This window comes from Leptonychotes weddellii, chromosome 16, assembly GCF_054177405.1.
Source record: "Leptonychotes weddellii isolate Sample4059 chromosome 16, ASM5417740v2, whole genome shotgun sequence".
NCBI lineage: Eukaryota > Metazoa > Chordata > Mammalia > Carnivora > Phocidae > Leptonychotes > Leptonychotes weddellii.
The window spans coordinates 4,544,858-4,571,062 of NC_138384.1; the positions used below are offsets into that span (position 1 = coordinate 4,544,858).

General features: G+C 44.2%; 1 protein-coding gene and 1 pseudogene across 3 annotated transcripts in view; both read right to left on the reverse strand.

Moving 5' to 3' along the window:
* Window positions 1–26,205, reverse strand: part of CDH13 (cadherin 13) — a 1,287,326-nt gene that overhangs the window by 21,434 nt on the left and 1,239,687 nt on the right. For all 3 annotated transcript variants that reach the window (XM_081807354.1, XM_081807356.1, XM_081807355.1), the window contains 3 exons: window positions 25,171–25,313; window positions 8,605–8,838; window positions 6,022–6,240 (listed from right to left, as the gene is read on the reverse strand). In XM_081807354.1, the coding sequence (XP_081663480.1) occupies window positions 6,022–6,240; window positions 8,605–8,838; window positions 25,171–25,313 (596 nt within the window). The remainder of the gene's footprint in view (window positions 1–6,021; window positions 6,241–8,604; window positions 8,839–25,170; window positions 25,314–26,205) is intronic.
* Window positions 1,543–6,013, reverse strand: LOC145717634 (H/ACA ribonucleoprotein complex subunit DKC1 pseudogene; annotated as a pseudogene).

Below are 26,205 nucleotides of genomic sequence, written 5' to 3' on the forward strand. Positions count from 1 at the left end.
TTTAGTGTCAGCAACACATACCTTCAACAACAAAACTGGCAGTAAAATTAATTCCATTTACATTTTTTATTACGTCCAATGTCATTAGTTTTATTCCCTTTAGTTTTAGCTGTCAGAGAAGGAGATGCAGACCCCTCAGTTCCAGGCTGTCATAACCAGCTGAAATGTTTTTACCACTTTCTCCCACGAGGAGGCAGTCTAAGGGTGAATGCGGCCTCACCGCTTGCCCAGCTTGGGACCTCTCTGAGCATCAGTTTTCTCACCTATAAAGTGGGATAAAATCTCCTGGCCAATGAAGAAAATAAAAAAAGCCATGGGACATTAGGGTATTTGGTTCATGCTAGTCTACCTGGATCTCAGTGTTATTTGAAGGGAGGAGAAAACGCACCCCCCCAAGTTGTATGGTGCGATTGCTGTAGTTTTACGAGCAAGGCTTCAAAGAAGGGGTTCGCACACATGGTTTTGACGTTACCTACAGGTGGCCTTACTTACCTACAGGGGGACAGCTCTGTGTTCCTAGCAAGGGATGGCTCCTTTTGTGAGAACAAGAAGCACATTTGACATCTCAACCATAGTATGCACACATCTGTCTTTTCTCGATGATACTATTTTGAGTATAAAATGAACGTAAGTTCTTTAGGAGTTACCAGGCGATTCTGCCCTGGATTAGTTGTGATCCTGGTGATCAGGTGAGAGAGAGAAGTGGGCAATCTTTGGGAATCTGCTCACTACTGACCTCTGTAGGCCACGGGTCTCCAAAGTAGGGGGCACAGGAAAAACCCTGGTTGAGGAGAGGAAAAGGCTGCTCCATTATTTATATTCCCCTTAATCTACACAATTAGGTTAAGTCTTACTAATATTTAATCTATGGATTGCTAGTGGCAGACATGCGTATTATTATAAAAAATATTGTATAAATATGCACAGACACTGGGTCCGTGTGCTGGAGGCCAGTGTCACCTGGGATGTGGGTTCCACGGGTCGGATGGGCCCAGAAATCTGTATTTCAACAAGCAGAGGTAGGAAGTCTCCATCCTATTAAAATAGGTAAAAATTACACCCTTCTCCCAGCACTGGGGAGGAGTGATTGCATCCTTTGAAAGGAAAGGAGGGTTAAAAGAGGAGACTACAGAGCAGATTTTTTAGCTTCTTTCACAAACACATGTAGGCAGAGGGATTCAGGTGCGTGGAGCTGAGGCTCCAAATTCGGACACAGAGTCCACGCACAGCCTCCAAATTCGGACACAGAGTCCACCAAGCCAGGGAAGGGCTGGAAATAATCCACAAGGGAAATATGGGGTGACAGGTAGCTCTGACGTCAGAACAGACTACTGTCCTCATAGGACAGGGAGAAAAGATTTATCCCCCCAGTGAACAATGTGGTTCAGTTCTATTCTTTTAGTTGCCCCCCACCATTTCACTGAGTGATGTTTAGAAACTTTTTAAATGGGTCGGTGCCATCCAGGAGAGAATTATGCTGTTAAAATAACCACCGGGGTGGGGCGCCTGGGTGGCTCAGTTGGTTAAGCGACTGCCTTCGGCTCAGGTCATGATCCTGGAGTCCTGGGATCGAGTCCCGCATCGGGCTCCCTGCTCGGCAGGGGGTCTGCTTCTCCCTCTGACCCTCCTCCCTCTCATGCTCTCTGTCTCTCATTCTCTCTCTCAAATAAATAAATAAAATCTTAAAAAAAAAAAAAAAAAACCACCGGGAAATGGCCGCAGATGGTTCCTGGGCTGTTCTGGGTCTGAAGGAGAGGTTTCCTAACTCTCCCAAGCAGAGAAGGGCATCCCATCGAACCTGCCTCCTTCACCCTTATCCTTCAAACAGGACGGGATGGGAGGACCACAGCAGGGAACATCAGGTAGTTCTCAGGTAGCAGCTACGATGTGCCGGATCTTTCCACCCTTCCTGGTTCTCTCAAGAACAAAAGGAATTCTGTTTTCTCAGGAAGGCTTTAATTTCTCCTCCCAACTGGGCACAGTGCTTAAAGTGATGTCCATGACCCAGAAGCCACTCCCACTTTTATTTTCTTCTTCTTCTTTTTGGTGGTATCACCATCTCCATCCCCTGGATCGCCCAACTCTCTAGAGCAGCTTTGGCCTTCTTATCCTTCTTCTTCCTCTTTTCCTTCTTCACTCTCTCACTGCCGCTTCAGGGCTTTTACCACTTTGGCCACCACCTCTCTCTCTCTCTTTTATTTATTTGAGAGAGAGAGAGAGTGCATGTGTGAGCCAGGGGAGAGAGAGAGGTGGGGGAGAGAGAGAGAGAAGCAGACTCCCTGCTGAGTGCAGAGCCCAACGCGGGGCTCAGTCTCACAACCCCAGAGATCATGATCTGAGCCAAATTTGAGAGTCAGATATTCAGCCGACTGAGCCACGAGGTGCCCCTCTCTTTGTGGTCACTGTGGTCCACATATTCCTGCATCCTGGTGGCAGGCGTGCTGTCTGTGGCCTTGCCATGCTGACCTAGAAGGCCCTGCTTGATCATCAGCGTCTTCTGACTTCCCTTGGACCTAAACCCCACTTCCGAGGGTAAGTGTGTCTCTCCATGATTCCTCTCTTGATCTTGGCTACCATACCCTGGTCCCAGGTAGAGATCACTGCTGTGGTCATTAATACAACAGCCACGCAGACTGCTTCCCCTTTGGTGGTGATGACCACCAACTCCTGAGTGACTTTGATGCCATCCTCAAACCGAAGAACCCCTAGAAGCATGATCTTTGCCCCATAGCAGATTGTGGTCACTGCAGTGTCTTTCATCACCAGCCACTGATGAGAAGGCAGCAGCTTTTCCAAGGGTGAACAGCTTGCCGCAGATATGCCTCATCCCTGTGGCTGTCATGCAATCGCTGGGCATCGAGCACATCGGGCATTGCCACCAGATGGTCCTTTCCACTCATTACCCCAGAATGAACCCTCCGAAGTTCCTGCATCTGACCACCCACTCCCAATAATGAAGTAAGGTGCACACACAGCATCTGAATATAGGTTCCGGCCTCACAACTCCAGATTCCTAGTCTTCTTTCAGGATCATACTCGACTATCTTGCTCTTGTATATGGTCCGCACTCAGAGTTGCCTCTTTCCTGCAGCAATAAGTGGGGGTCCCTAGAATAAGTCACCTGTCAGGGTTCCTAGGGCACCACAAAGTAGAGTGCTCCCTTCAAGAGCACTGTGTAGCCAGACAATTCCCACATACTCTTTGCATAAACTCTGTTGGGATTTCAACAAGTGAGTGGCTTGTTCTATGCACACGATTCAACAAGCCACTCCCATTGGGATCCAGAACACCACTGCATCCTGTCTTCTACACCCAAAGTATCCACTGGATCCAGGCTACCACCTCATGGGCAGAGGGGCTGGACGTGCTTGTCAAGATGAATGAAAGCTGTCCTAATGTAGTCCCCAGTCTCCCACTTCAGAGGATTTGAACCACAAGGAAGAGGTGTATAGTGTGTTGTCCTCACATTTAGCTTATTAAAGTCCTTGAGCAACAGGGGCCACTGAGATGTGTCCATCTGAGCCACCTCGGACTCACGTGTGATAAGAAATTCTTCAGTGTATTGTATTTATGCTACATCTTCTTCTGGTGATGACTTCCGCTCCTTTTTCTTCTTACATTTCTTCGGCAAACTAAATACTTCCTCGTCCACCATGTTCAGGAAGTCTCCATTTTAAAAACTCACTGGCAGTCCAGAGTAGAAAGTGTCATTGAGAGTCAGGCTTTGATGTTGTGATAACTGGGTTTATGGAGGCTGATCTGTGAGTGGCCACTCAATTACCATCTCTTTCTCTGTGTACACACACGTTTGTGTGCCCGTGTGCACACACACACACGGACACATGCACAACACACTTTTTTCTTTACAGTCACACAAGAAGTACAGCCCTCTAGTTTACCCAGGCTCTGTTCTGTGTGAGTTCCAGTGACTCCTAGAAACCACACCTAGTGCTGGGCTTGCTGTCTGTCCAGCACTGACTTGAGAAGCTGGTGGAAAACAGATTCCAGATGTTTACTGCAATAGAATTGATCAGAGAAGGACATTGTAAATAATCCTGATGTGTCTGTTGACTGGGGAATACACTGCACAGTGTTCATATGACAGATTCTCTGTATCAGTTAAAATGAAAGGACTGGGGCAGGGGTAACCTACAGCTGTTGGGCTAGAGTGTGTTTGTGCGGCTCTTGAGCTCAGAATGGTTTCCCATGTTTAAAGAGTGGGGAAAAACAAAAGAGAGAAACAACAACAAAAGAGCAATAAAAAGGAATATGTGACAAAGCTGATGTGGTCCACAGAGCCCAAAATATTTGCTGCCCAGCCCTTTCTGGTAAAAGTTTGCCAACCCCCAAATTAGAAGAACATAGAAGTACCTTGGAAATGCAGTGTGGGGAGGAAGAAAAGCAAGTTACAGAACATCATGCTCAGGATAACATGAATTACATAAAGTTTTATAAGCTGCACAAAATAGAACTATAAGTGGTGTGTGTGCGTGTGTGTGTGTGTGTGCGTGCGTGTGTGTGTGTAAACATATAAAATAACATCTGGGGGCACCTGGATGGCTCAGTCGGTTAAGCATCTGCTTTGGGCTCAGGTCATGATCTCAGTAGCCCAAGATAAAACCCCGAGTCAGGCTCCCTGCTCAGCGCAGAGTCTTCTCCATCTGCCCTTCCTCCTTACGCATGTGTGTACACACAATCTCTCTCAAATAAATAAATAAAAATGTTTAAAAAATAAAAAAAATACCATCTGGAACACTCTAAGTCATTATAGTATTTTCTCTGGGGAGAAAGAATAGGAAATGAAACTGGGGAGAAAAATATAGGGGATTTCACCTTTATCTGTAATAGTTTATTTTTTGAAAAGAAAGGAAAAAGAAAGAAAAAAAGAAGAAGGAAAAAGAGAAGAAAAGAAAGGGAAGAGTATATTTTCTTTCATCCATCCTTTCTTCTTTCCATTTATCCATCCATCATTATCTGTCCATCCATCCAACCATCCATCCATCCATCTATCCATTCTATCCATCCATCCACCCATCCATCCTTCTGTCCGTCCATCCATCCGTCCTTCTATCCATCCATCCATCCTTCCATCCACCCATTTGTCCTTCCATCCCATTCATCCATCCAAAGAGACACTTCTCATTGTAAGATGTTCTCCTTAGCTCTGCCCCAGGATGCTGGCCCAGCACAGAGCTTTATACACAGTAAATGTCTGAGGTTGGAATGTGTGACTTCCTGTTGATCCCACTTACCACTGTCACCGGGAAGTCATAACTTCTGTTCCTTTTTTTCCCCAATCAGCAATTTCTCAAGTTCCCAATTCACACTTACACTGATAACCTTCTCAAAATATAAATACCAAAGCCCAAGAAGATGTGAATGGCATTACCTACATGTGCGTAATTGCTAAGGTTAACGTTGGGCTAGTACTCCATGCATAGGAAATATCTGATACACATATCTATTCATTTTATGCTCACTTTATATTACTCAGCATAACAATTCATTTGTTTAAAATTACGCTTCATTATATTACAGCCATTACTACCAGTCAGCGGGAAAAAAAAGTATGAATTATGCATTTATCTCTTTTCCTACAGCCCAGCCTCCCTCCGTGAATTCTCACGACTGTTCTTAAAAAGGCAGACTACCTACTTTAACCTTGCCAAAGATTCTTCTGCACAATGCAGAGAGAAATAAGGCCCTGGTAGACCAGTTCCCTAATGTGGCACGTTCTTATTAGCCTAAATTTGGTGTCATCAGCAGGGCATTTTCTCGTTACCTGGTCTGTGGGTTGCCCTGAATGTCTTTGCACAATTCCCCAGACTGGCTGGCGGGGGGATGTGAAGACGCCTTCCAACAGTAGTTGGAACACTTTTACACGAAACACTATTATACAGACATAAACCAAGAATGAACGCTTCCTCGGGAATGAATTTTTTGGAAAGCTCTATGGGAAACAGGGGCTTGGGGGAAGTTAGGTGTTCGCACTCGTGCATGTGCCAGAGCTGGGTTACTTACAAGCCAAACTGAAGAGGGACATGAGCAGGACTGAGGTCACGCTGAAGTGCAGGGCCCCCGCCGCGTTGCAGTCCACTTTGGAGTTCTTGCAGGAGCACACTTGTACCCTGAGGTCAGTGATGTTCGTCATGGGTGGTTTCCCTGAATCTGTCACCATGATGGGCAGGTGGTAGTTGGCTTTGTTCAGGTTTTGAAGAAGGCTTACCAGGGCGTGCGTATCTGGGGGAGACAAGGAGGACCTTCGTGAGAGAGGGTTAGACTTTCCCAAATAAAAGGGTCAGGTTTTGGCGATGAAAACCACACCAATCATGCATTGCGTATTGGTTTATAACCATGGGCATGTTTAAACTTAAATTCCTTAAAAATTCAAATTCATCTCCTCAGTTGTGCTAACCACACCTCAAATGTCCAGCAACCACGTGTGGCTGGTGGCTGTGGCATCCGATGGTGCCGGATAGAACATTCCATGGCCAAGGAGTCCTGTGGTTCAGTGCTGTGATAATCTATTTCAAGGGGACCCACTTTTGTGAAGGTGACTGCCTACTAAGAACTCCTCCCTGCAGATTTATTACACCGATAAAACTATCTTTGCCAAGATCACATTCGACATCCGGAAAAAATGACTTAAAAACCCATTTTCCCATCGTCACAGTGTGCACCTTAACTATATACAATTTTTATCTGTTAACTACACATCAATGAAGGTGGAAAAAAGTAAAAAAGAGAAAAAAATGAAATGATCAGCTGAGAGCATTTTTATTTAAGAATCCAAATTCAAATAATCAAAATAAATTCTTAGACCAAAAGGAAAAAAAAAAACCCAACCACTCCAAAACCATCCACTCAGTCTAAACGTGGACATGACCCCTGGATGTGGCCATGGGGACAGGTTCCATAGCCTACAGCTTTATTGGTCCTCAGCCACAGCCCTGGATCTGGGTGGGAATGTGACACACCACCCCAGCAGGGGCACTGAGATTTCGGCCCCTGTTTGCTGGGAGTGTGTGCTGTGAGCCTGGCCTTGGGCAGCATGCAAAAGTGGCCACCCCACCTGGACCCTGTGTTTAGCCTCGGGCTATTCTCTTTTCAGTAACTCAGATGACTAGTGATTTTTTTTTTTTTTTTTTTAGAGAGAGAGAGAGAGAGAGAGAGGGAGCCCATGAGTGGGGGAAGGGGCAGAGGGAGAAGGAGCATCTCAAGCAGACTCCGCACTGAATGTGGAGCCCGATACGGGGTTCAGCCTCACACCCCTGAGATCATGACCCGAGCCCAACTGACTGAGCCACCCAGGTGCCACCCCCCCCCTTTTTTTTTTTGACTCTCCCCTTTCTGGGCATGAACAGTGCTAGGTATTAAAAAAAATACCAAAACTGGGACCAGGAAAAGAACTGAAAAGTCAGCTGTCTCTTAAATAAAACCATGAGGAAAACAGAGCAATAACATGAAAACAGAAACAGATGAAGTGTCATCCTGACCAGAAGGAGAAGCAGCAGAAATAACCAACGTGTGTAGTCACTGCAGTTGCGTGACGGGTTAATGCAAGGAACAATCTTCCCATCTCACTCGTGTGGACGAGAAACTTGAGTAAGAAAGTTCCAGCTGGAACTTTCTGGAAAGAGCCGGTGGTGGTTATTCCAGTCTGCTGTAGCCACAAAAACTAGCAAAGGAAGCGTGCTAACCCCTCAGACAAGAGGAGGGCTGTTTTAATTAAAAGTAATCAGCATAACAGAACTCATTCTTTAAAAAGCAATAAAATAGACAAACAGGCAAATGGAATCAATAACAAGAGGAAGGCTCTTGTAAAATGAGATATGAGATAAGGCCATTCAATACATATGAGATTTTTTAATAGAAAATTTTATGCACAATTGTACAACCCATTTTCAAGACTTAATGAAATTAGTAATTTCCAATCCCTCTCGAAAATTCTACTGCTGGTGGATGAGGAGGGTACCCTGGCTGGGTCAGTTGCAGGGGAAGTTCACTGCTGGAGAGAGTGTGCGTCCAGTGCGTGGGTTCTGGTTTTTTACTTTATTGCAAAACAAGGTGAACTTCAGAGTTGAGTTCACATTTGCCACAGGGAGGGAAGCACGTGCTTGTGGATACAGGGATGCTGCTGAATTGAGCACGTATGGAAAATGTCAGGCCCAGTTTTGAATTCCACCTTCCCACATGAAAAGACTGGTAGAAAGGGACATGGCTTGCAAGTCTCATAGGTCAGGGACAGGACAGATGTGCGATGATATCACGGTTGAACATCAAAGCCACGGTTGTTGCAAAGATAAAGCTAATTTTGAGGAAGTCTCCCACGTAAAGGGCAAGATGGAGGGTTAGAGGCTAAGACTCTACAAAGACTGTTCTACCAGTGTAGGATGGAGAGCATAGGTTGCAGAGCATGGAGTGTACGGTATAGGATGGAGAGTACAGGATGCATAGTACACAGCGTAGGATGGAGAGCATAGGATGCAGAGCATGGAGGAAAGGAGAGAGGAGGAGGGAGGAACAGTGTGAAAAGGAAGACAAGCCAGGGAAATGCGGCTTCAAAGCCAGAGGAACAGCCACAGAACGTGTAACCCGACTTACTATTGATCTTGGAGACCTTCCAGACTTTATCGGGAACAGCTTGTTTGTGGATCTCAAATTTGAAAGGGTCTGTATTTGGGTGAAGATCCTTATCTGATGCTCCCAAAATCACGACGCTGAGGTTTTTGGCATCATCACAGACTTCAGCGACTGTGGGGTAAATGAAGGGGGCGTTGTCGTTCACGTCCTCCAGAGTGATCAGCAAAGTTCCGGTCCCAGTAGCGGGAGGGTTGCCTATGGGGAAGGAGGGAGAGGTTAGCAGGCAGCTGGGCCCAGGCCAGAGCAATCTGCCACAGTGCTTTCCTCCAGGGCCCTTGACACCTTTATTATCATTAATAGGGTTCGAACAGGACTGACCGAATAGCTTACATATTTGTATCAAGCCTAGTGGCCCTTTCTCATATATAGAACTTTTGATTTAAATTCTTTAGGCTTTACCTAACTTAGAATGCGCAGCTTCTAGCACACAAGCCATCCTAACACGCTGAAAGCAAAGAATGGATATAATAAATAGGACCTTTTCTCGCTTAGCGAATGAAACCTTTTATCTAAATAGCCAGGTATTCACAGGTGTTGATGGTACAGGGAGGATGGAGGCCCCATGAGAGAAGACTGGGTTTTGTATGTGTGAAAAAGCTCTGTCTAACTGGGTAGATGACTGCAGAGAGAGAGCGAGCTAATCCAGGTTTTGAAGACTCAGAGTGAGTTTATTTACCTTTCCCTAAATTTATTTTTAATCATCTAGATATCAGAGGTTTTCTCTTGGGACCAAGCACTCATTAACAGTTCCTAATTTCTGTGAGAAAAGTCAGATCCAAATTCACAGGCCACAGATCGCAAGTGTACAGAGTTGCCCTATTCCAAAAAGGATTTGGTGCACCTCTCAAATGCGGTACTCTAATTTTATGCCTAACCTAAGGTCTGGCTCCATTTTATTTTTCCTATTCTCCTGTGCACTTCCAAGCCCAATTTTATTTCACCTCACACACTATTTCTTGAAACGCGCATCAAGTTTCAAGTTGAGTTCTCAATCACGTGGGGGTTCGCAGGGTAGTGAGTATTTGAGCGCTGGGTGCATGTGTCCAGTGCAAGACAAGGCGAGGGCTGACAGATTCTGCAGGTGAAGACATGGCGAGTCCTTTTCAGATTCAGGCTGGTTAATCCATCCTGACCTAGACAGTAGAAGGGCGAGCAGGCTAGTCCTTGTGCAGGTGACACTAAGAACACGGGGCCAGGTATCTGCAGCCTTGTTGCTGAGGGGCCACTTGGAAGCTGCTTCCCGGCACTTTTGGGCCCCTCGCAGGGCCAGGCAGGAAGCCTCATCCCTCATCGGCCCAGAAGGACGTGAGAAGCTGTCCGGTGGCAGCCTCCCGGGGGGACCCAGGGAGGCCAGTGGGAAATGGACCATCGCAGCTCCTACAAGTCTCCTGTGCCTACTGTGCTGGGAGGATCATGAGGCATCTGCCGACACTCAGACTGGCTATGGCTCAAGCCTTCTCTCCTGGTCTACGTGGTGTAGGCAGTGTCACCTGGCGCCATCATGGGCTGTTAGAGTGGATGGGAGGAGCAAGCAGACAAGCCGCGAGATGTCTGGGAGAGCTTGGGGTCTGACTTTCATAACCAGCTGCTGGTACTGAGTCTCCAGACCACATGAAGTCACCGGAGGTTTTTCAGAGAGGCAGTGGGCCAATCTGATCTGATTTTTAGAAACACACGTGGTATTGGCAGGGGATGTTGGGCACTGGAGGCAGGGAGACCAGCAACAGATTGAGGCATGATGTGAGCAGTTTGAATAAGAAATACATGTCTTATCTTGGTTATCAGGCACTTGGATGAGGCTGCCGGGGGGGTGGGGGAACCCCCCCAAAACAGAAAGTAGTGGGGAGTGGAAAGACATGAGTTCAGCTCCGACTGTGCTAAAAGCCCCTCAGATTCAGTGCACCCGTCTAGAAGCACGCAGAGCTTAGGAGACTCGCCGGCACTGGGTAGTGACTGAGGACCTGTCCGCATAGACGCTTTGAAAGGGTCCTAGCCAATCAGGTTACCCAACGTGATAGGGCAGAAGGGCAGGGGGGTGGGGGCCTAGGAAACCCCAGAGTTGAGAGAGCAGCTGGTGGTTTGCAGAAGACAGAGGGGATGCAAATCGGAAGAGGAGGCAATGAACAGCCGTGAAATGCGTCGTGATGCCCCACAGGATAAGGGGTAAAGAGAAGCCATGTGATTTTGCAAGGAGAAGGGGACTGGTGACTTCTTTAGGAGAGGGGTCCACTGATGGGGAATAAACCAGCTTGAAGGTAGTTGAGCAATGAGTCATGAAGAAGTGAGAATAGACATTTTTTAGCAGGGCTGGTGGAACTTGAAATATATCAACACCCAATGACAGTTTCAGAGTAAACATTCCAATAAATATCTGCTAACGTCGAACCACCACCATCATTCATCAGCAGAAGGATGGCTATTTCTTTTTTTTTTTTTTTTAAGATTTTATTTATTTATTTGACAGAGAGAGACATAGTGAGAGCAGGAACACAAGCAGGGGGAGTGGGAGAGGGAGAAGCAGGTTTCCCGCGGAGCAGGGAGCCCGATGTGGGACTCGATCCCAGGACCCTGGGATCATGACCTGAGCCGAAGGCAGACGCTTAATGACTGAGCCACCCAGGCGCCCCAGGATGGCTATTTCTAATGGTGGCCCGTCATCAACTTTTGTTGGAGCGAAAACTCAAAAGAAATGCATAATTACTTTGAGGTTGGTTTTTCACTGTCAGCTTTAGTCATTTGGTTGAATTTCTTTACTGAAAAATTATTTTTCCTTTTTTTTTTTATTGAATAATTGAATATCTCTGAGGAAACCATTATATTTTTTCGCTCTGAGTATATTATGAAGTGCCGTCATTTGGTAGAATGGATGAAAAGGCATTATGAGTATTTGAAATATGGCCGTAAGAATCGGCCTTTCGTGAACTTAATTATACTACTGTCTTCGTTTCCCTGTGTGCTATTCCCAGGCCAGGCTGGTGATGTCTTCTTCTGAAATCAAGGAAAATGAGCTTGTTTTTTTCATGGATAAGGTGAAGACCGGACTCTGAAACTCCTCAGGAAAATAGTCTCTCCCAGTTTACATCACAGGATGGAGAAAAAATCACCATCCAAAATTCAGATGCAATTCAAAATATGACTCTTCACAAGCCCATTTGGCTCTAATGGTTCCAGCGGCCCAGGAAATATTGGAACTTCTGGGTTTCATGACACACAGAACCAAAGCATGATTGAAACTGGGCCCTCCCTCATGGATTTTCTATTTCAATAGGGACAAAGCCTCAATTTGAGCAAAACTCCTAGGATATGGAGCGAGAATTTTGATTTCTCCTCCTTGCAGCTCCCTCAGAGGAGCCCATGGGCCACGTTCTCAGGGGAGCTGCTTACGGATCAGAGGATGTCCATCCTCCAAATGAGTGGAGGGATTTGCCTGTGGTTGCATGGGCTTCTGTCTTCATAGGTTAGGAGAAGAAAGGGCCCTGGAGAGAGGAACCATGCCTGGCAGTAGGTTTTAAATGGAATGGGAGGTGGGTTCCCCTTGGGGAATTTGATGAAGGTCATGATCTTGCTTGAGAAACACACCCACCTCCATACTGAAGGCACTGCAGACCCTGGAAGTAGGGCTGAGTGCTTGCTGTTCAGGCAGCTGGCCTGGGACACCTTTGTTCATAGGTATTTTCTTTTATTTGATCTTTTTTTTTTCTTTCTTTTATTTGATCTTATTCAGAATCCTGACCAAACAGGATTTCCACTTTAGCCAGAAAATACTGAGATTTTTCTGGTAGGATCCATCACTCAGATGTTTTAAACATATATATACTTTATATCTTGTTAGTAAGAGACACAACTGAAAACATAGTGTAATCCTAATTAAAAATATATAATTAGAAGTAGAAAAAGATGAGGAAGAAATATACCAAAGCCTAAATGGTGATTCTCTCTCCAGGTAATTAACATTAAAATAATTTTTTTTGGTAAATTTTCTTCACAATAACCATGACCATTATAATAATCAGAAACAGAAATATATATTCAAAAGTTATACAGGGATTTAAAAATATTTCACCGATTCTCCTTTCTTTTCTCTCACTCTTTTATTTGTTTTTATGATGAATTTATATTTGGTAAATTTACAGGGGTGTGCTTATCACCACCACCTAATTTTAGAACCTTTCTTCCATCACCCCAAAGAAAGAAACCCCGGGCCCATTTGTACTAGCTCTCCATACCTACTTCTACCTCTAGGCCACCACTGATATACTTCCTTTCTCTACAGATTTGTGTTTTCTGGACATTTCTATAAATGAAATCATAGAGTATGTGGCCTTTCGTGTCTGGCTTCTTTCACTTGGCATCATGTTTTTGAGGTTCATCCATGCTGTTGTGTGAATCACTTCCTTCCTTTTTATGGCTGAATGATACTGCATTCCAGGGCCAGACCATGTTTTGATGGACATATGGGTGGTTTCCACTTTTTGTCTGATAGGAATAATGCTGTTGTAAACATCTGCATGGAAGGGACCATGTCTTCACATGTTGCAAAGCTCCAAATGCATGTTCTCAAGAGAGTCGCCTCAGAGGGGTAGGGTCCCTGTTCTCACCACTGTTGGATGGGCTGGCTTCGTATGCACAGAGCATTAGGATCTGAGCAAGAACTTTCAGAGCTAGCTCTGCAAAATATAGGGAAGCAGGAGATTTTTCTAATCACTGGTCCCACACTGGTCTCCCTGAGCTGGGTCTAGAGGCATGCAGCATGGGTCCTACCTTGGGAATCATGAGTGCAAGTGGTTTTATATGGGGAATAGGAAAGTGAGTTGGCCTACATGAAGAATAAAATGCAGGAAAAGGGGTGGTGTGGGCAGGAAGCAGGAAGCTCATTCCTGAGCCCCATGGGCTCTGAGCATCAGGACTGTTCTCCAGCCTGGTATAAAACAGGCACTCAGTAGATTTTGAATTCATTTAGGTGGACTTGAAAAAGCTAATGATGAATTGCTCTTTCCAAACATATGGCATATATATTTCTATAGGTTTCCATCTCTATCTTGCTTCTACTCTGTGACCCTGTCTATACTCCAGTCCTCCCTTGTCCCACCTAGGGGAGGAAAAAAGCGTGTCTAGGATGGGGTCTGTAGAACTGGGGCTCAGGGCAGGGAGCCCATACCAGTGACAAGGAGAGAGAGACCTCAGCTGATGTCTCAAGGAAGCTTGAGGACTCCATTTTGGGAGGAAAATCAGGAGGATGTGTTGATTTAATAAGAGTTTAGATGTGGGCTCCTGAGAGAATGCAGGCACCCCGGCTAGTTTCTGAGGCTTGTTTGTAGGGGAAAGAGGTATGAGTGCAGCACTCTACTCCACCCCAAAATCCCTCCACTAAGCAGCTGTGAGCAAATAAATGCCACATCTTTTACTTCATACGAACAGGCTTCTACACTTACTTGCACCTGTGTTTAAAAGTGAGCTTAAACCAGGGTTCTTCTAGAAAAGATGATCCTTTGTATTGTTGTGTTCAGCCCATGTTCTATTTGTTTTGGCTTTTCAGCATCAGTATTTACCAATCTGTTTTGGCCTGTGCCTCATGAGCTAGGAATCTCGTTGCTTTTAAATTCATAAGCATTTAGAAAATTGCTTTGTTAATGGAGAGCTTGCCAATGTTGTTGTACATTTAAAAAAAAATTAATAGTAAACCAACCCAGAACCTGGCCAGAAAATAGACTTGCAAAATATCCTGCCAGGTTTCCATGGGTAATACTTAAGGTAGAACTGAGGCAATTATTTGCACAACTCAAACTTGAACGTTCTTTCACAGGAGACCTTAATCTGAAGTCTGAGCCGTTTTTAAAAAAATTCAACGTTTTGGCTTTTTTTTCGGTGTGTTTCCACTTTACTAACTTAAGGGAAAAGGAACAAAAAAGAGGCGAAGCGTTGATTTGGAGGCCACGGTTAAACAGGCTTATCTCATTTCATTCAATCAGTAATCATGTACGTGGACTCTGCCCTGTGCTTGGCTGCACCTGTGTGGAAATCAGCGACCCCTGGGCAGGAACAGATACGTAAACAGATGCAGGACAGCGCCCTCAAGGGTGGGAAGACGTGAGAGCTTGTGGCATGGAATAACTTACTGCCTGGTGGTAGATCAGAAGGCTTTGGGAGGAGATGTGCAGGAGATGGGGATACTTTTGGAGAGGGAGAAGTTGTTCTGGGAGGAGGAAATCGTATGGCCATTTTGTGGGAAGCCGTTCAAAGACTTTAAAGCAGGAGAGTGGCTTTGATAAAAGCGGAGGACGACGCTGCAGGCACGGAAGGGGAGGACTTGCATGAGGCGCGGGGGCGCAGGAAGAGCAGCTGGGGGCCAGTGTTGTGGGGACACGGGAGCAGGGGCTGGAGGGCTGGACTCAGGAGCCTGAGTGCACAGCACAGCGGGATTGGGATCTGTGATGTATGAGCCTCAGGGGGATGGCCTCTAGCTCCAGCTGTGCAGCTGGCCTTGCTCATCCCCAAACTGGGAAATGGGGACTATAGAGGAGAACTAGCTAAGAGACATTTGGGCACGATGAACTGAGCTGACAAAGATGGCCAGCATTTCAGTGCCCAAATCGGTTTCTTTTCCCAATGAATGTGTGAAAGCATTATGCTTAAGACAGTTGATTTGGCTGGTCAACATGGAAATGTCCTCCTGTCGGTAGAGTATTGCCTTAAATCTCCCCCATTCAGACGGAGGCATGATGCCCACGAGGAAGGTGGCATGTTCTGCCAATTTTCTTATGGCCCTACTCCGAGTAGAGGGCCCTGTGGCCCATCCCTTCCCTAGAAAAACGCTCAGACCTCCCCCAGGGCTGTCGTCGATGTTTTCTACTTGGCCTCAGACCAGTGAAGTGGTTTTGAAATGCTAAGTTTAGAAAATCTGTCCACAACTCAATTTGAGTCAGTTGACTTAACTCTTTGTTAGGTGTTTCACGAGATGCCAGGAACTTCGCATTCATGATTTCTAGTCCTTACAACAACCCGGCAGGGAGGGAAATTGAGGCGGAGAGAGCATAAGTCTCGCACTTATGGTGGTCCAAGGAGGTTGGGAAGCTGGCTCATGTCCAGATAGAGCAGAGCACTGGGCCCCTTCTCTCTCCACAGACTCTCAGCAAACTCTGGGTGTAATCTCTCTATTACAAGATCTCAGGAGATTTTTATTGGGCCATTTTGTCAGTGACAAAATTGAAGCTAGTATTTTCAACGTGATTGATATTTTACTGGTACTTGAAGTAACGAGGAATGATGGCTGGGTCTTCAATTTATTTTTCTTCCTCAATTACGATAACAGCTGAGATAAGGGGTGTTAAACTGGCTTAATTGGGTTGCCATCATAACTAATGGCTTGATTTTATCCAAACTAGCATATTTTAAGTGGAATTAATCTAAATGATCTTACTGCATCCCCCACGCAATCTAGAACTTGGTGGATCCACAAAAAAACAAAGACCACAGATCTAGGCATCTGTTTGAAGATCAGGTCCCCGCCCCACCCCCCCATCCCTAGTTGGGGGCTCTTGGTTTTTGGTAGGCATTTCACGGTGGGGCTGAACAACATTTTTTTTTTTTTCTCTTTTAATCAATCTAAATGTACTTTGCATAGTATTTCAATTTTGAGTCAAATGGCATTATCCAAACATCTATCACACAGGGGACTGAGGGAAAAGGCAGGTTGGGACATGATGTATCTTAGCCTATGAAAAATCATTATCTCAGTGGATTCCATTTTAATCTTACAGCTGTTCTGCCTGGTTCTATATCTGTGTCTTCTTGGGAACCCACCTCACATTTTTCACTGGCAGACTCAAATATACTTTATACAAGTTGCTAAGTCATGAGAACTTGCTGCCGAGTTTAGTGATAATTTGGCTTGTTTTTATGTTATCCTTCCCCCTAGTCTTCAAAATGAAAATAGATAGGGAACGGGCCACTTTGATAATCATAGCAAGACTTAATATGGATGCTGAAGATGGTATGGGCTTCCTGGCTCCAACTATCTCATATGCACTGAGCTCCAGGAAGAACTAGAATGGGTTTTCCCCCCCTTTTTCCTTTAAACTCTCTGCAAAGCATGGGTGCTGGGAAAGAGGGCACTTGGACTCAACTGAAGCAAAATATTTGTGTTTTGTGTTTGGAGTCACAACTTAGATCTTCTCTGAGGATCTAAGAGTCATCAGTAACACTCATGGAACGATGAGGCATGCACAATTTCAGAACAGAAGGAGGGGGAGAAAGATGAGGTTATAGGTAAGAAGAAGGCAGGAGGGCCAGCCTAACAGAATTCTGAGCAAAAGACGGCAAGCTGGGAATCAGCAGCCGGTTCTGCCTTTCCTGCCCATGACCATCCCCTGTGGGATTCCAGAACTCTTAGGAGAAATTGCTTGTGACAGTTTTCAGCCCACACAAGACAGTGAGACTAACATTTGACCTTTCTGGTGATTACCTGAGCAGGAGCGAAAATCACACAGGGATTGGCCCAGGGCTAATTGCTGTGGTTTGCCCTATAGTCAGCACATCCCCAAAGGGGTTCCATCTTACTGCATTCCCGAATGTTCTCTCTCCATCTCAGTATTTTCCTCAACAGTTATTATCCCCCCCTTTTTTAAAGACAGTCTAACAATTCTGTGTTCGTTGAAGTCTTTAACAGAAGAGTTCCTGTGCTCTGAAGGCACTGTCTTAACCTTTTCAGAAAATCTGGACCACATAAGGTAAATGATGATATTCATCTCCAAAGATAAAATGCTTGCCAACACGAAAGGTCATACCTTATTAGTCTATAGGATTAAATGCTTTATTCTTCCAATCATTTACAGCCAGTTTGCTTTTAGCAAAACAGAAGCATTTCAGTTATAACGGAACCACCTTGTTAGGTGATTTGTAACTCATTAAGACTGTTAACAGTTTATGAAAAGTGCCTTGTTCATCCTTGACTGTCCTGTGGGTTACAACCTAGCCTCTATTCGTAGGGAGGGACTAACGTGCCTTTCCTCCCCAAATTGCCTAAACCTGGGCCTTGTCGATACTATTGTGATGCATGACTCCAGGATCTGTATAGACTGGCTTTGGGGCCCCAGGCAAATAGGTCCAAAGAATTGTTTTGTTTCTGTTAAGCACAGAAAGGTTTCCAGCCCTGCTCCTGACTGTCTTTTTATATTCCTCCATCCTGATCTCACAGTCTCTAGTCTCAAAGAGGCACCTAAAAGAAAATTCTCTATTGGTGCTGCCTTGTCATTGTCCTCAACTGGATAAGCAGAGCTGTGTGTAGAAAATAAGATGGTAGTACTTCTGCCTTTTGCAAAGGATCGTGGGGACCCGAGAATGCGAGCTTTGCTTTGTTTCCTCTGCAGACAACCTGCCTCTCACCTTTCCTGGAGTATCAACCCAGCAGCAGCTGAGACTGTCCTTCCATAGAGTGGTAGGAAGCCGAGAGTCTATCTCTAGGGTACACAGGTACTTGGAGAATACGTGAATGGTTACAGCCCTCCTGGGGAAGGTATAGTGGACCAGGTACACGCTCTCTGTGCAGTTGTGTGTTTTTTTGTTTAGTTTTTATTGAAATATAGAAACACTTATGTTTCTATAAATATACAGCTTGAAGAGTTTTCACAATCTGAACCCACCCGTGTAGTCCAATATTAGAGGATCAGGAAACACATCCACCGGGTAATCTAGTGGTAATGATTAGTTTTGCTTGTGTTTGAGTTTTATATAGATGGAACCATTCAGGATGTGGTCTTCAGACCCAGCCTTTTTTGGTTCAATATTATGTTTGTGAGATTCATCCATGTTGCTCTGAAGAGTTGCAGATCACTCATTCTCTATGTCATAGAGACTCAGTTGGGTGAACGTTCCACAATTGACTTATTCTTCTCTTATCAGGCATTTGAATAGTTTCCAGTTTGGGGGCTATTATGAATAATGCTGTTATTCACATTCTGGCACATGCATTTTGGTGAACACACAGCCACAATTTTGTTGGATAAATAGGTAGGTGTGTAATTCCTGGATCATAGGGTAAACAAAGGTTCAGCCTTAGTTGATACTTTCAGTTTCCAAAGTGGCTGTACCAAGTTACCCTTCTACCAGCCTGATAGACTTCCAATTATTTTATATCCTTGCCAACTCTTGGTATGTTTCATCTTACCAGTTCAACAATTTTGCAGGTAAGCCACAGTGCTGCTGCATTTCATTGTATTTTCTTAATTTGTATTTTAATTTATATCTATGTAAATTAATTTCTATTTCTTTGATTAATGAAGTTGTGCATCTCTTCTATGTTTATTGCCATTTGTTGTGAAGTACCTGTTCAAAATCCTTCCCCATTTTGCTTTGGGTTGTGTCTTTTGCTTAAAGACTGTAGGATTTCTTTGTATTGTAAATATCTTCTACTTTGTGGATTACCTTTTTACTTTCTTAATATCATTTGATGAACTGAAGTTCTTTTTTTTTTTTTTTTAAGATTTTATTTATTTATTTGACAGACAGAGAAAGACAGCGAGAGAGGGAACACAAGCAGGGGGAGTGGGAGAGGGAGAAGTAGACTTCCTGCTGAGCAGGGAGCCCAATGCGGGGCTCAATCTCAGGACCCTAGGATCATGACCTGAGCCAAAGGCAGACGCTTAATGACTGAGTCACCCAGGCGCCCTGCCTTTAGAATAGTTTCTAAACTATTCTACTTCATTGGTCAGTTTTTTTCTGTCTTTGTGCAAACACCACATCATTTTAATTAGTATTTTTTTTTCTAATAGGTCAGAATATATAATAGCATAAGTCCTCCAACTTGTTCTTCAAGATTGCCTTGGCTATTTTTAGCCCCTTATATTTCCATATGAATTTTACAATCCACATTTTCTCCTTCACCTCAAAACAAAGACCTGGGATTCTGCTTGGTATCACATTAAATCCTTTAGGTCAGTTTGGAGAGAATTTACATTTCAATAGCATTGAGACTTCCAATCCATGAACGTGGTATATCTCTCTATTTAATAGGATTAAAACTTCTCTTAGAGGTGATTTGTGGTTTTCAATAGAGAGTCTTTTTGCTGTGTCCTCAGATGGCAGGAGGGGTAGAGGCGCTCTCTAGGATCTCTTTTATAAGAGTATTCATCCCACTCATGAAGGCTTCTATCTGATTGACCTAAGCACCTCCCAAAGGCTCTACCTCCAAATGCCATCACACTAGGGATTAGGTTTCGACATATGAATTATGCGGGGACACAAACATTCAGTCTATAGCACCAGCCATCGCAACCTCCCACACTTTGTACCTTTAAAATCTGGCAAATGTCTTAAGGAGACAATGGCTGTATGTTTAAGGTATGTTTGCTTCCTCTGTTAGGTCCTTGTTTCTGTGAGACCCCCAGGGGATTTCACTCTGTCCTTTAAAGGGTATTTGTCCGTGGGGGAAAAGCAGCCATGTGTTTAAGGGCCCTCAGGTTTTCACTTTGTCACACCAGCTCCACAGGACTATTACAAGCATTTCTGGTTTATTTCCCTTCATCTTGGGCCCTCTTCCCTGGGTCAAGCCTGACCCTCACCCAGAATCAGAAAAGGTCCCCAGAGAGAAGAAATGGCTGGCTGCCTTATACTTTTTTTTAGAATGCTTCTTCCCTCTTTGATATTTTCATTGATCAAGGCTTCCTGGCTTCTGTGGCTCTCTGATGCCTTTAAAATTAAAGACTTTTGTAATCTATCCTGATTTTCCTAGTTTTTGCAGTGGGGACAGTAATCTACTACATCCTGCCTGGAAGATCCTACAGACATATCTTTTACCAACATGTTTGGATATAAACTCCTAAGTGACTCCTTGTTTGGAGAAAATCATTTTATTTTGCTTTAGCTTTCCTAGTGTTACATGACCAAAAAAAAAAAAAATCCTTATTCTTTCATTCCATCAAATACATTGAATTTCTATAAATTAAATAAAATCAAATGCTTCCTTTGTCTAAAATTGAGACATCAGTTATACTATTAACTTTGATCTAATATGTAAGTGTTGGTTTTTCCTGGCTCAACATAATACCTAGAGATAAATTTTCAGTGAGACAAAAAGGAGTCTTTAAACAAAAAGTTCCTTTGATTTATGAGGTCTTTTTAAATTTATGCTCTTTTTACTCTTAAGTCTTTTGGGCCTTGTTCAAGATTATCATCTCTAATGATGGTTGTGTATATTAATGCCAACCTGTTTTCTATTTATCATTACATCTTCAGGGACATTTCGTCCTTTTGGAAACATCTGTGACACCAGATTTTGATTTCACTTGTTTGATATTAGTATTAAAAGAGTTAGACAAGAAGTAGATTTCACACTGTATTTTTCTTAGGACCATTCGTGGCTCCATTCTTTCCTTTCTATAACCCCCACTGGGGTGAGATTAGCATTTACTGAACATTTAATATGACTTTTGATGGTGAGTATAGAGGGCACAGCACTTCTATTTCTCATTTCTCACAACAATGTTCTAAGTAGGAATTATCTTCCTCATCTTATGGAAGTGGAAACTGAGCCTCAGAGTCTATAAGCAGCTTGCCTAGTCATACCTGGAGAGAAGGCTCTTGTTTCTGGCAAAAATTAAAGTGTACTTCACTTCTAGTTTTTTTTTTTTTTGATGAATAATTGCACAAAATATTTCATAAGGCAATGACCACTCTATTTGCTGTTATTTCCACCTTTCTTCATGCTGTTCTTAGCTGAGAATTTTCTCTACAAGTACAGAGACTTTTAGGTAGCACAGAACTCTGAAATCATTCCTTTAGCAGATCTATAATTGACTCTTTTTAATTCAAACAGCATTTTAAACATTCTTGGCTTGTTGTCACCCACTGTTTATGCCCTTAGCACTCCGTCTAGACCCGTTCCTTCTACAAAACTTACCTGTTCTGATGGCTCCCGTCTCTTTTGCATAGGTGACTCTTTAAGAAAAACCTCCTTACCTCTATTCCAGTCCCATGGGACATCATCTCAACATCCACCCCATAAAGACAACATGGGAACAATCCTTTGAAACAATCCTTCTATCAGTGGAATAATCATTCCTGGTTTCCGGCCTAGAAATCTGAATATCACCTTTCTCTACTTTATGTTGAGCACTTATTTTTTTCAAAGTCTTGTTTCTTCCTTCCAGATGTTTTCTAGACTCATCATTTCTGGTCCATTTCTCTTGTCACCTGGCCCACCCTAACCCCTGCAACTAAGATACGGGCTATGGCTTTCAACGTATTTCCTGATTCTAGACTCGCTTCAACTAAACTCACTTCACTGCTTCATGCTTCTCTTATCCTGATTTCTGCCACAGCTTTAGAATGCCTCCCTGCCCCCCACATCATCATTGTGCATTTTCTACACTGCCTTGGGGGTTATCTTTCTAAAGGACAAAGGTTATTTTGGAGGCAAGTAAGCAACATAGTCAAATCAAACACCTTGGCATAGCATATGGAACATTTCATGATCTAGTTCAGGATCTATTCCACAGATCTGTTGAGCACCTGCTCTAAATCAGGCACTGTGATAGCAGCCAGGCATTCAACACAAGACCTAGTATCAATCTTAGTGCAGTGGGTGCTTGGCCATCTCTCTGCTCCTAGCTTTGTACATATGGAGCCTACATGGAAGCTTTCTCAGTGTACCACATATCCATATTCTTTCAGGCTTCTATTAGAATGCCTTACCTTTTCCAATCAACAAAACTAAAAGGCAACCTACTGACTGAGAGAAGATATTGGCAAATGACATATCCAATAAAGGGTTAGAATCCAAAATATATAAAGAACTGATACAACTCAACAAATAATCTAATTAAACAAAAATAATCTAATTAAAAATGGGTAGAAGATATGAACAGACGTTCTTTTCCACAGAAGACATACAGATGGCCAACAGACACATGAGAAGATGTTCAACATCACAAATCATCAGGGAAATACAGATCAAAATCACAATGAGATGTCACCTCACACCTGTCAGAATGGCTAAAATCAAAAACACAAGCAACAACAGGTGTTGGTGAGGATGTGGAGAGAAAGGAACCCTCATGCACTGTTGGTGGGAATGCAAACTGTTGGAGCCACTCCAGCAAACAGTATGGAGGTTCCTCTAAAATTTAAAAATAGAACTACCCTATGATCCAGTAATCGCACTACTGGGTATTAACCCCAAAATACAAAAACACTAACTCAAAGGGCTACATGCACCCCTATGTTTATGACAGCATTATTTATAATGGCCAAGATATGGAAGCAATCCAAGTGTCCATCGATTGATGAATGGGTAAAGAAGATGTGGTATAGTCAGACCATAGACTACTACTCAGCCATCAGAAAGAATGAAATCTTACCATTTGCAATGACATGGATGGAGCTAGAGAGTATAACGCTAAGTGAAATACGTCAGTCAGAGAAAGACAAATACCATATGATCTCACTCATATGTGGAATTTAAGAAACAAAACAAATGAGCAAAGGGGAAAAAAAGAGAGAGACAAACAGACTCTTAACTATAGAGAACAAACTGATGGTTACCAGAGGGGAGGTGGGGGATGGGTGAAATAGGTGATGGGATGAAGGAGCACACTTGTTGTGATGAGCACTGGGTATTGTAGGGAAGTGTTGAATCATTATACTGTACACATGGAACTACTATTACTCTGTATGTTAACTATACTGGCATTAAAATTTTTAAAAAATGGGAATGGAATTACAAAAATGCATTACCTTTTCTCAACTTATCTTTATCCCCTTAACCAAGAAGCTCCCTATGACCACCCCCAAGGCTGGACAAGGGGCTCCTCTGGGCTTAAGTCCATCAGAATAGTTATGACATTGCATTGGGGTCTTGTGCTTACCAGCCTAACTCCCCAAATCACTCATTAGCGCACGGAGCACAAGGACCATGCATTATTCAACTCTGAGTCTCCTGGGTCAAGCACAGGGTGGGTGGATGAGTGTCTGTGGGCTATTTCATCCTGCAGTTTCTCCTCAAGAACTTACACAATCTTTCGGCTGCTGGCTCCATCAAAAGACTTGTCTGGTTGTTGAGATGCTTTGAAGATATGACTTTTCCACATACATCCGAATAGATTTCCACTTGTTCACTCATAGTGGATGCAGCTCTTCTCTTTCCCTCTCTTACCACCCATACCACACCCCCTTCTAGTTTTGATTCCTCTGCTCTGTGTTCTCAGGCACCTCTACCCCCTCTCCTGCCACTTATCCAGATCCTACCTGTCCTTCGAGGCCAAACTCAAAGGTTGACTTCATTGTGAAGCCTTCTCTGCCTACTGCATGCCACCCCGACTGTGCACTTCTCAGACACATGATCTCATAGGTGGTGTGCATGTGAGTGCCCAGCATATGGAGACGGGGTCTGAGAGTCTAAGTTTACCCATTATTGTGTATAACAAAGGCACATGCCAAAGGCCCTGTGAATATTCACTTTGATATATGGGACTCAAAACCGAATCTTCAGCTTTTTGGAATAATAGAGCAAAATTTCTTGTGTGCTTGACACAATGGACATCTCTGTTTAACACACCCCAAAACCAACTCTGACCCCCCATCTCAGCCAATGGCAGATCCTGTTAGCTTTGTGTCTGAATCTGACTTCTTCTCATCCCCTCCCCTAATATGAGCCCAAGCCACCCTCATGCCTAGATTGTCACCCGTCTCCTAAGAGGTCTCCATACTTGTGCCCTTGTCCCAGCCTTCGTGGCCTCCTTGCCCTTCCCTTAGATAACTTCAGGGCTCCCATAGCCACTGCCTTTGTGTTTTTATTCAAATGTTGCTGCCACAGCGAGGCTCCCCAGGGCTGCCTCCTTAGAACAGCAGCATCCTGCTGTCCGCTATCTTTTTTCCATTTCCTGGTTTCATACATACATACTATGTTTCCCTTTGTCCCAAAAAGCATATTATGTATTTTACTCAATTTGCTTCCTTTCTCCATGAGTGGATCAGCTGCACGAGGATAGTCATTCTTGTTTGTTCACTGCCGTATCCCCGGCATCTGGAACAGACTCTGGCACGTGGATGCTGCATTAGTAGCTTTTGAATGAACGGCCATTGTTCTGTGATTATGAAGCTCCTAGCTGAGTGCACCTGATGTCTTTCCATGGTCGTCTGTGCTAACAGGGTAAAAGCTGTGGGACAATCCAGCCACCAAGTTTGGTGATGTCCTCTGGGACTTTCTTCCAACTTGCCCTAAGTGAAAGAACCGTCCCACAGACGAGAGCATGACGCCAAGATGAACGGCATCAGTGTGACTTCGTAGCTGTGGCACCTGCCTAAGACGAAGCAGTGAGCTCACCACTCTGACCTCTAACTGGACAAAGACCAGAGAATTCCAGGATTTGGGGGTATTACTGACCTACTGTATGTTTAAATGTTCGCCTTCCCTGCCTCCACTCATTTATATTCTTCCCGAGAACACCTCCGGGCGTTACCAGAAGAAATGTAAAATGTAAAAATGCATTTATAACTGAAAAGTATACACTTGGTGACATTTTAAAAATTACTCACCACTGTCGATTGCTAGGAAGAGGGCGGTATACACGCTGTTGTGGACAAATGGTGACTCGCGGTCCAGCACTGCTGTGGTGTCAACGGTCCCATTTATGGGGTTAATATTCAGCCAGCCTGCTGGGTCCTTGTAAACAGAGTATCTGAAAAAAATTTCCCAAACAACATTCAGACTACACTCAGAATAGATTCAAGAAATATTCACTGAGTAGTGGGCAAAAGCTCCCATGCTAGGTACCAGATAATTCTTTTTTTTTTTTTAAGATTTTATTTATTTATTTGAGAGAGAGAGAATGAGAAAGTGAGTAAGCAAAGAAGGAGAGGGAGAAGCAGACTCCCCGCTGAGCAGGGAGCCCAACACAGGGCTCGATCCCAGGACCCTGAGATCATGACCTGAGCCGAAAGCAGACACTTAAACCGACTGAGCCACCCAGGTGCCCCGGTGCCAGGTAATTCTTAAAACAAATCCAAAACATCATTACAGTTACTGTTTTGTGTCCCATGTGCAGACCTGTAGGAGAAGCACTATGAAAGTACGGGCAGGGCGCATGGATGCTTGGAGGAAACGGCCATTACCTCTGATAGAGGGTCACCCTGGGGACCTCACAGAAGATGCAGTGTCTGAACCAAGACCACAGGAAAGGGTGGGATGTTGTCAGAGAAGGAGAGGACAGACAAGTCAGGAAGAGGGAACAATACAAATTAACACATGGACCAGAGAGATTCACTAGAATGTAAGCTTCAAAAAGCAAGGATATCTGGGTTTTGGAAAAAAGATGGCAGAGGAGTAGGGGACCCTATTTCAACTGGTCCCTGGAATTGAGCTGGATATCTACCAGACCACTCTGAGCACCCATGAAACCAGCCTGAGATGTAAGAAGATCTGGATCTCTACAAACAGAATATCGCAGGCGGTTGGTTTCGAGGTACAAAGTGGGGAGCGCTGATTCTGTGGGCAGATATCGGAGGATAAATGGCAGCGGGAGGGTGCCTGGACGTGGGGATCCTACACCGCTGGTGAGTGACAGGCTCGTG